The following is a 10860-nucleotide window of genomic DNA, read 5'->3' as shown; positions in this document are numbered from 1 at the left end:
CTTTTAATTTACAACATCAGTGAACGTACAAATTTATTATACATATGGCTTCATTGTTCAAAATTAGAATTGCATCAGTTTTTGGTACCTTAAGAGTTTTGTCATTTTAAGTGTTCTTCAGACACAAACAATTGTGAAATGATAACATCTTCTTTCTTTTCTTAATAATGAAGTGAAGAAATTTTAATTATGACTAGTGTGAAATTCTGTCCAGCAAACAACCTCATCCAAGATTCCTCAGGTTCATCTCTTTCTGGGCAGATGTGTTTTCTGCAGACATGGTGATCATCTCCTTAGTGGTCTCTTGATGAAATATGCAGAGGCGTCTTATGTGTCTCCTCCTCAGCCTCACACGTTACCGTGTCCTTGCCCGAGTGGCAACCTGCAGTAGCAAACAATGATGCTGTGTCAGCATTTGTAACTTCATTGTAGCCCTTAATTGAAGACTTAAAATGGCACATCTGGTCGTTGAGTTTCCATGTCAAGTTTATGTATAGAGATACAATCGAAAGCAGCAAATACTAACTAAGGTGCTGTATAACTTGTAGGAAACACAAAAGTGGATAAAATAAGAAAAAGGACAGTATAAAACAGCGACAATATAAATGAGTCTAAACCTAAGCTTGATTAAAAGTCATGTTAGGGGATAAACATGGACTAAAATGGGACAATCTAACACTTAAGGCGAGTCTGTTCCAAACCATAGAAAATACATGGTACAAGCACCTTTTGTAAATATGGATTTAGGAACCATTAAGAGTTTTTTGACACATGAGCAAACTGATCTGGCTGTGACACAAAAGTGCAGGATTTTGGCAAGCTAGGACTGAGCATTTAAGGATTTTAAAACAAATAATAAATGTTCAAATATAATCTGGAAAAAAAAAAGGTAGCCAATCTGCAGAGAAACATGAGATAAAAGAGATAAGGCCCAACTCACCACCATCAGGTGACCATTCTTGGCCTTGTATACCATAGGCTCAGGCCCAGTGCTAAAGTCCACTGCTCCTCCTTTTCCAGCCTGGATTTCAAAGTTGATGCTGTGAATTAATGCAAACACAATGCATACACAAGCAGTTTAGCTCAATGTGCATTTCACATTAGATCTCTAAATTTCAAAACTCAGGCTCACCTGCTCTGAACCACCTTGATGGCATTTTGTTTGTTAGCAATGACACAGAGTTTGGTCAAAAGCTCAAATAAATGGTCGCACTGTACTACCAGATCCCCCTGAAACAGCCAGACAAGTTGTGTTAGAATCATCCACCTGAAAATCTTTCAAAATTTTCACTACATGCATGTTCCTCCTTCATTTTAGTTACTCTGCATTATCAGCAGAGCAAAAGCCATTCTATGTTTTAACTTGTTCCACCATATCTAATCATGTCATTTAAGCTACAAATAAACTTCATTGGTCTCACCATTAGCAAAAACAAAACAAAAAAAAGGCAAGCTTGATCCATACATTTGCATACCTTTTGTTTAGGTTCTTCACGTGTTATGTGGAATACAATGGTGCTGTCAGTCAAGTTACTGACAGAAATCTCTGCAGTGAGTCAAATAATAGAAGCATGTAGCCCCACATTTGAGAATGAAGATATCTGATGGCTAATAAAATATATATTAGCACACTGGTCTGACCTTTGAGAGAGGTGTACAGCACTCTCTGCTTGATCTTGGCTTCCTCTACCACATAGACAGCTGTCTGGGTGAGGATGAGCTGTCGCTGCCTCGGTTTGAAGCCATTCCTGTCATACTTAATTACTGGAACGCAGTACTGCAGAAACACAGCATATATCAGTGCATCTTTGGTGTGAACTGCCCATAGAAGTATACAGACATTTTATTACCTTTATACGCTCGTTGCGAATCATCTGGATGACCCTTGTGTTTATGTCTTCCTCGCCTATTAAGTGAGATGTTAAATGACATATGAATGATGGTTCTAAAATGAACAGGCATTGTGTGAGGGTGTCTGATATTTACTGATTCTGGTGTCCGCAAATGGATGGGCAACACTCTGTGGATAACTGTCCTTTTTCCCCTTGAAGACGGAGCTGGTGATCAGCTTCATTTCGAACTGAAGGGGCAAAAAGGAATGGAAAATTTAACTGTGATGACTACAAAGAGAACAAGACTGCCCTTTAATGTGGCTTACCTGTGCTTTCTTCTGCGGTGTGATTCCTCGCACATATTTCCGCACCATAAGACGGTAGTGAAGCTTACGCAGCATCTCTGATGTCTAATGAAGAACGAAATCAGTTCTTCACCACAAAGTCAAGATAAAAGCTGTATTCAGTCAGTTTTGCATTTAAGTTGATTAGTCGTTATTACTATATATTGCTATGTGGAAATAAAAAAAGAGCATACACTCACTGGCCACTTTATTAAGTGCACCTTATACAACTCAATGCATTTAGTCATGCAGACACGGTGAAGACTATCTGCTGAAGTTCAAACTGAGCATGACAGTGAGGGAGGAAGATGATTTAAGTGTGTTTCAGTGTAACCTGGCGTATGAGCATTTCAGAAACTGATGATCTACTGGGATTTTGTTAATAACATCCATAGGGTTTACAGAGAATGACCAGAAAAAGAGAAAATATCCAGTGGGTGGCAGTTCTCTGGGTGAAAATGTCTCATTGATACTAGAGGTCAGAGGAAAATGACCAGACTGCTTCGAGCGGATAGGAAGGCAACAGTAACCCAAATAACCACTTGTTACAATCAAGATATGCACAACATATCAAATCTTAAAGCAGTTGGGTTAAAGCAGCAGAAGTCCGCAGTGGGTGCCACCCAGTCAGCTAAGAACAGAAAGCTGAGGTGGCAGTATTCATCGGTGTTAAACATTAGACAATAAAAACTGACAAAAAGCTGCATGTTCTGATTAACCTAAATTTCTGACGCTACTTTCACATAAAGAAATTTGCATAAACAACATGAAAGCGTGGATCCATTTTGCCTCGTATCAACAGTTCGGGCTGGTGGTGGCGTCATGGTGTGGGCAACTTTGGGTCCGTCAGACAGAGCTAATCATCTTATTGTTGTTGCTGATCATGCCCATCCCTTTATGACCAACATGTACCAATCTCCTGAAAGATCATCTCAGACTGGACCAAAATCTCAGAGAAATATTTGAATCTGTGCCATGATGAAGGCAGTTTCAAAGGCAACAGGGCAAGCAAGATGTATCTAATAAAGTGGCCACTGAGTGCATTCTCACATGGAAATAAATACAGAAAATTATAGGAACATATAAGACACACATATCTCATTCTATAAAATACTTGTGACATTTTTTGTTATGTAACTCAATGTTTACTTGATTCAAATACAGTGTGAAAAATTAAAAAGGACCACAGTTATGAATGCATTAGTATTAGAAACAGTTGCTTGATTTTGTTTCTCTGTTTCATTGTTATATGACTTATAGCACCTCTGTGAGCACAGCTGGTGGAGTTAGCCAGGGGGTTTTATCCAAAACGGTCTTTGGCAGGTTGTCTCTAAGTCTGTTCAGGTAATTTTGCCTCACGAAGGCCAGGTACTCTGAGTTATCTGTGTTTTTTGCCTGCCCTCTGGTCATGTAGCCTTTGATAAATCTGAAATGTGTGGCAAAGAACAGGATCAGTTCAAATGTAACAGAGACACTGATGGGGGCTTTTTTTATTTTTGATATTTACGTGTTTTACTTACTTCTTGATGACTTTTACCGCCCAGGCTCTCTTCTCCTTCTCCTTCCTAGCCTGTGTTCCTCTCCAACAAGATTCAATCTTAGTGGCTGAGGAGATTAAAAATAGACATTATCTAATATTTTTTATTGCTAACAAAAACTGTTTCTATCATTCTGGATGTTGTGACATTTACCAGCTTCTTTCTGTTTTCTGTATTCTCCCTTTGCCCTGTAGCCTTTGTATTTTGCCTGGATGCGTGTTGCTGCAAATCCAGAGCAAAAAATATAAATCAGCTTGATTGTGAGACGGGATGACTGTAGGTCTAAGGCAGTTGACACTCACCCAGTTCATGTTTGCATTTCTCATAAGCATCCTCTGTGGCGAACAGTGTCCTGGGGTGACGGATGAAAATTTTGGTCCTGCAATAAACAAATCAGCAACTTGTACTTTTGTGATTCCTCGCATAAGCTGGATTTGTTGAGGTAACGAGAAAGACTTCCTCACCGTCCCATTTTGTACTCATCTGGCAGGTAGCCCAGATGTTGAACCAGCACTTCCACTCCATCGGCGGCTACTCCTCTCCAGTGTGGCCAGGTGGCTGGGCACAATGGTTTATATCTGTAAGATGAGCCAAACAAACTGTGCTCGAAAGAAGCCCCTCAGTTCACCTAGAGCTTACATTTAAAACATAAATTTCCCTGAAATTGAGAAACTCTACGGTCCTTTATACCTCTTCAAAAAAACGTCGTATTTACGTCTGTAAGCAAAACCAGCTCGTCTGACTCTGAGGTGCTCCATCAGACCCAGGTACTTCACCTGATGCCTGATCAGTGCTTCATCAAACTGACCTGTGATGTAACGATAAATACACGATTGATTTGGTCTTATTCAAACATTTCTGTGTCATTAACATCTACCTTTTGTTAGTTAAGGTACCTGACTGCTTGGACTCGTTAGATTTCAGGCAGCGTATGTACCAGGCCTCTTTAGCCACAAGGATCTCTGTCAGCTTCTGCAGACTGCTCTTAAACTGAGTCACCACCTGCAAACACAACACAAGGGTCACAATGTCCTTTCCGCCTGACTCCCCTCAGCAGTTAAGTTAGATGTTATGGATGAAGGATATGGAGGGTCAAACATGGGCGAACGTACTGTTTCTGGTCTTCTCCTGCTGTCTGGATCCATGGATGAGAAGCACTCTTTGACTATGTCATTTTTAGACTGACACATAAGCTTTGAGAAGGTGGAGCGACACACAAGCACACATTAACACTAGGGCTGCCACGATTAGTCGACTAGTCACGATTACGTCGACTATCAAAATCGTCGACGACTAATTTAATAGTCGACGCGTCGTTTGAAGCTTTGTAAGATCCCAAAAGACGCAGGAATGAGTAGTAGGATTTAAGAGTGTAATAACGGACTGAAACAGAAGATGGCAGCACTGCATGTACAAGGATGCCAGCTGCCGTTAAACCCCGAAGAAGAAGAAGCTGTGTCCCAGAATTCATAGCGCAGCCCAGCTCAGTTTCCAACAATGGCGGCAGCTAGTTAGTTTTAATATTACTCTTGTTATTCTTTCTGGGTCACAAAATAAACGTTTAACATATTTTCAGGCGAGAATGTAGCTGTGTAAACCTCAAATATCTGCTCAGTTTATCAGGACACCACATATTTTCAAAAGCGCTCCGACGTTTTCGGAGATGTCTGTTACCCACTAGCTCGATAGCGAGCCGGGGGCTAGGTCACTAGAGCCGTGAGAACACCGGACTCCTGGCAAATTGTTTTCAAACCCGCTACTCAGGTTAAACATGATATATAAGTCACTTAGATAACTTAACAATGTTATTGTTTGGCTTTTTTTTAGTATTTTATTTGTTCCTGAGTAAATCGGTTTGGCTGAGATTAAAGGTATAGTTTTTACACAGCTAAATAAACATCAAGCAGACAGCTGATTATCAGAAGTGTGAGATGCTCGAGAATATACTCTGGTGTCCTGTTATATTTTAGATAGCAAGGAGTTTATTAAACTTCACCGAAACAATCTGCAAATTTCATTAAAATTTAATAAACTATCATCTTGTCTTTATTTTTAGTTAGCACAGACCTTAAACACTTAAAGCTGTAAGCTAATGATAGTTATATTAGAGCAGATGCTGCTGGTGCAATAAGCTGTACGTTTTACGTCCAATGGATGATGATCTGATTAGTCGACTAATCGCAAAAATAATCGGTGACTAGTCGACTATCCAAATAATCGTTTGTGGCAGCCCTAATTAACACACAGGTTTAGGCAGTTACTTTAACCATAATTAATCAAATACTGAGAAAATACCCCCATCTTTTGCTATTTACAGTAAAGTCTAAAACACGTCTTTATCTGACATAATATCAGCTGTAGACTTACATCTTTTATGTTTCTATATAGTAGGTCGTTGTTTTTGTCCAGGAAACCTAGATTAGCATAAAAAAAAATATCAGTGTCTTAGGGATGTCAGTTCAAAGCAAAAAGGTTTAAATGGTTGAGTCACAGGGGATGAGACTGTGGTTTTCTTTACCCACAACACAGTAGGTGACCTCCCCGGCATAATGCAAGAGACGGAAATCTCCCCTCTCCAGAGTCTTACGTGTCATTTTGTCAGCTAGTTTGTGCCTGGAGTCAAAGAGGTGGAGAGAGACAGAGGGATGAAGAGTGAGAGGCTTTATAGTCGAATCCTAATCCTCCGTCTCTATCGGCTCACTGTCGACTCCCTCACAGGCCACCAGTCAACAGAACACCAATGAAAGGAGTCAGACTTTAGAGCCGAGGAAAGGCTTTGAATTGTACAGTAGATAGACAGTGTATTTAATTACGCTAAATGTTGTTATTTTTGAAGTCACAAATCAACATTATCAAAACAAAAAACAACCTTTATTGTGACTTTGGAATAACCAGCACTCCTGTTTATAGATATAAGTGGGATGCATGGGGCTGATTCAGTGCGTAAGACTGTTCGTTTCTCTTAGAGTCAGTCAGGATCAGAGCAGGAGCATTCAAGATCTCTTGGAGTCAGAGAAATAAGCACTGGTGCTGCATACAGTGTCAATGTCAATTCTATTTATGTTGTTCATTTCGTGTACTGTGTGTGTGTGTGTGTGTGTGTGTGTGTGTGTGTGTGTGTGTGTGTGTGTGTGTGTATTTTAGGTCATTACTCACGTGACAAAGTGGGGGTGATTCCCCATCTTTTCTTCCAGTCTCTCCAGGAAGGTCAGATCTGTGGTATCTCCTGGCCTTAGACACTCCTCATCCTGCAAAATAATCATTGTGAATAATCTTGAGCAGTATTTTTAAAACAGTTATAAATGGCCATCCCAGTGTGAACATACACACCAGTAATGATATAATTCCTGTGTGTTTTTCCTCGATTAGATCACAGATGATCTTATTGTTGAAGAACTGAACTGGCTCCCACTGGTGGAAAAAGAGATGAGAAATACACAGTTATAAGCACGTGAAAAAAAGCAGCCGCTTATATGTTTTCTGCACGTCCGTCTGTTTGCTTGTTTGTTTGCTGGGGAGAGGGGGGTTTACCTCAATGCCCTCTGCTTCATATTCTTCCTGCTCCGATTTTAGTGTCAGCTCAATGAAAAGCTGCTGCAGCTTCTCGTTGCAATAGTTTATACAGAACTGCTCAAAACTGAGGGAAAGGATCAAGGAAGAGGTGAAAGGTAAGTTTGCAGGTTTCATAAAGATTATAAGGTAAATAAAACAGCTATCAGCTTGCAAAAGCAGCTGAAATTAAAAAGAAAAAAACACAGAAAGATTACACCTACCTGTTTACGTAGAAAACCTCAAATCCATATATGTCCAAAAGCCCTATAACAGTCTTTCGTGAAGGGTCCTAGTGAAAGAGAAAAAACGTATAAAAACACATCCTGGCAGGTGAGATTTGTCATTTGAAATACATCCTTATAGTCACTTCGTTCTCCATTGACTCGTTGATCCTGTTGACCAGCCAGGTGAAGGTCTGCCCATAGATAGCTTTGGCTAAGGCATCTCTGGCATAGATGGCGTGATCAGTTGTGAAAGGGCTGAGGACCTTTTAGAGTAACAAAGCATCATACCTGAGTTTATAGTTTAAACAGAAACACAAGTCTGTTATTGTTAAAACTAAAGAAGGTTTTAGCAAATGTGAACCTGATCTTTTTTGGCTTCAATCTTCCTGAATGTTAGGCCCTCTTGAAGTCTGTGTGCATCCACTCCTAGCAGCTGTGAAGAAAACTAAACATTAAAAAGCTTATTGATATGCTTAATGAATAGCTAAAGAATTTATATTTTCTACTTTCTTACATTTGAGACCCAGTGCAGCTCTGTGTTGTTGTTCAGGAGGGCGTGACCTTTACTATCAGAGTCAAACCGCACATTCCCCAGGTGGAGAACGCTTGCAATGACCTCAAACAAGTGCTGCACAAAATTATAATTTATAAGCAAGACTGACTGCTGTGAATGAAGCCATCTGCAACAGCATCCAACTCACATTGGTGGCAGTCTCATCAAAGCTGATGATTTGAAGTGCGTTTTTTACTGTTTTCCAGTCGTTTTTGTCATTAATGGAGGGCACAATGGGACACTGCCCCTGTCAGAAACAATGAACATAGAAAAAAAAACACTGTTTCTGAAAGTGTTCTACTTTCTTATCAGATTCTATGTTAACAACAAAGCCCACTGACTTATGCGTACCTGTGTTAGATAGTTATAATGCTGGCAACCTCTCTCCAAGCCCAGCTGATGCAGCAAGTCATCTGATCCTCCCTCTACCAGCTGATAAAAGATGTGAAAGTTTCTCTCCCCGTGATTCTGATGCACAACCCTTGATTTCTCCAGCAGGTAGTTCAGGATATGGCCTCCAACAGCATCCCCCTATGGGCATCATGATCCTAAAGACAGCAGCTCTACAACTTGCAGAAAAAACACAGCCTATGGTCCAGTGGCCAGATTAAGAAACTCCTTCTGTTTCAGTAAAGTTGACTTTTGTTAAGCAGTCATCGTTTTTTTACATAAATTAAATAAATCTGGAACCAACTTGATGTTTTTCAGGCTTCATGTAATGTTGTTTGTACTCATGCTACAACTTTTTTTGTCTTGTATAGCAAAAATAATCACACCACAACCAACTACACTCTAGGAACCAAACAACAGTAAGCTAAGTTTTTTTCCTATTCTGTGAATACAGCATCTGATCCTTACCTGGCTGTCAAACTGGATGTCCATATATTTCCCAAATCGGCTTGAGTTGTCATTTTTTAGTGTTTTGGCATTTCCAAAAGCCTGTGGGGGAAAAAAAAAAAGTCAAATCATTCACAGTAATTGATGATCTGTCCCTCTTCACTATATGTCAATGCACTTCTACAGCATGTAGTAACCATCAAACCTCCAGGACGGGGTTGGACATGAGCATTTTGTCTCTGACTGTGTTTAGCAGAGTGGTGCTTGGACAGCTGACGGCATAATACTGCAAAATCTTCTTGGAGGCCTCTGTTTTTCCTGCTCCGCTCTCACCAGAGATGAGGATGAAGTGATTGTTGAACTCTGTCAGCATGGTGTGGTACGCATTATCCGCCAAGGCATAACTGTTGGGTTGCAGAGCAGTTACAGTATTTCAGTAGTAAACTTTGAACCGCACTCGGAGTTATTTCAGTTGAAAGAACACAGGAGTGGGCTCATTTCCTTATGGGTGCTTTCAGCAGGATAACACACCATGTCACATAGTTCAAATCATCTCACGCTGATTTATTAAACACTGCAATAAATGACCTCCACAGTCACCAGGTCTCAATCCCATACAGCACATTTAAGATGTGGTGGAACGTGAGTTTCCCATCATGGACGTGCTGCCGACAATTTTGCAGGAACTGAGTGATGCTGTTGATTTTATTTTGAATATGCAAATATAACTAGAATAACAAGAGAAAAGAAAAATTAAAAACAAGTTTTCGTGATTATCTCCATGTCTACACAATGTTTATGCTGGAAAAGGAGTAGGATGAAGTTTAGACTTACTGGTGTAAACAGGTGCACCAAAAAAAGCGTGTGTATACAAACTCACATGTGGGGCGGCAGCTCAAAAAAGTTGACACCCATGTAGATATCCATCTGCTTCTTGTTGTAGATGTCCAGCTCTTTATATGGATTGACAGAGACTAACAACGTTCCAATGTAAGTCTAAAAGAATGAGTTAAAAATCATCAAATTTTTTGCAAAGAAAATGCCACGTGTGAACGTAAGGTTTAAATTGTACTCACATAGATGAGATCCTTGCTGAAGCGTTTCTTGAGGTTGCTCAGAAAGGCAGCTTCCGTGGTTTCATCCAGCAGTACAAAATCCTGGATTCCCACACGGTCCCTGGCAGTCAGGGCACCCTCCATGTCTAGCTGACCCTGTGCAACAAGTTGTAGCAACAACATAGCAGCTGAATGCACTAAGAAAAGTGACATTTCTAGTGTTTACTTCCAAAAATGTATATGTCTAAAACAAATTTGCAACACAGCCGCATATTCTGTGCTTCACAGGGACAGTTTTACTTTATTTATTATTTTCCCCCATATTAATGAGATGAGCAAAGTTTAGAGCAAAAGTAACATTTTCATGTTGTGCATATACAACATTATATCAGAATTTTCAGTCATGTGTTTTGACAACTGCAGCTGGATGTTTGAATGTTTGGATTAATGGCTCCAAGCGGGAGGACAACACAAAAAAAAGTGCCATAAAAAGAACAAACATGGTGTCCTTTAGTTCTATTGAAGCAAGAGGTCCAGAGGTCCTGTGTGTCTTTGAAGCTAAGGTCTGTGATTGTGCAGATGAACAGACAGAAGATAATGATCGCTACACAGCGCACAGGGACCTTGGCTGGCAGCCCATGGTTCACTTGAGCTGACGCACCAACCAAACACAACACACTGTGCAAATGGACTTGGGGAGCCCGAAACAGCGGCACATTTAAGAAGCGTAGTGGGAAAAAAATTCCACCAATCTGTTTTGCATTCGCAGCACCAACACTCGGACCAAAGGTTTTCACAGCTTTTGTTGGTTTTGTGTTTTTTTTTCTCTGTCTCTCTCTCTCCTTTGGAAGCAGAAGTCCTTTGATTCTCAGCTCTCTCTGTAAAACATTAAAAAAGATAATCCATTGGATCTAATTGACACAAA

The 10860-nt window shown here is 40.2% G+C and overlaps 1 protein-coding gene across 1 annotated transcript; it reads right to left on the bottom strand.

Moving 5' to 3' along the window:
* Positions 1–3: 3 nt before the first annotated feature.
* myo1ha (myosin IHa) lies at positions 4–10148 on the bottom strand. Its single transcript, XM_086314246.1, has 31 exons — positions 9957–10148; positions 9761–9876; positions 9086–9284; positions 8902–8982; positions 8395–8574; positions 8192–8290; positions 8005–8118; positions 7852–7923; positions 7634–7753; positions 7488–7555; positions 7246–7351; positions 7045–7125; positions 6871–6962; positions 6233–6327; positions 6082–6128; positions 4827–4907; positions 4611–4716; positions 4405–4522; positions 4179–4292; positions 4017–4093; positions 3868–3936; positions 3697–3781; positions 3440–3602; positions 2159–2242; positions 1987–2080; positions 1851–1906; positions 1642–1777; positions 1476–1546; positions 1133–1230; positions 941–1040; positions 4–382 (listed from the first exon to the last, which is right to left on the bottom strand). The coding sequence occupies exons 1-31, from the start codon at positions 10146–10148 to the stop codon at positions 356–358; spliced, it is 3141 nt and encodes a 1046-aa protein (XP_086170372.1). The 3' UTR covers positions 4–355.
* Positions 10149–10860: the final 712 nt, after the last annotated feature.

This window comes from Aulonocara sp. 'chitande type north' Nkhata Bay, linkage group LG12 (assembly GCF_057382095.1).
Source record: "Aulonocara sp. 'chitande type north' Nkhata Bay isolate Kocher_YH1m ecotype deep benthic linkage group LG12, A_spYH_male_GT1.1, whole genome shotgun sequence".
Lineage (NCBI taxonomy): Eukaryota > Metazoa > Chordata > Actinopteri > Cichliformes > Cichlidae > Aulonocara > Aulonocara sp. 'chitande type north' Nkhata Bay.
This window is presented reverse-complemented; position numbering and strand designations above follow the sequence as displayed.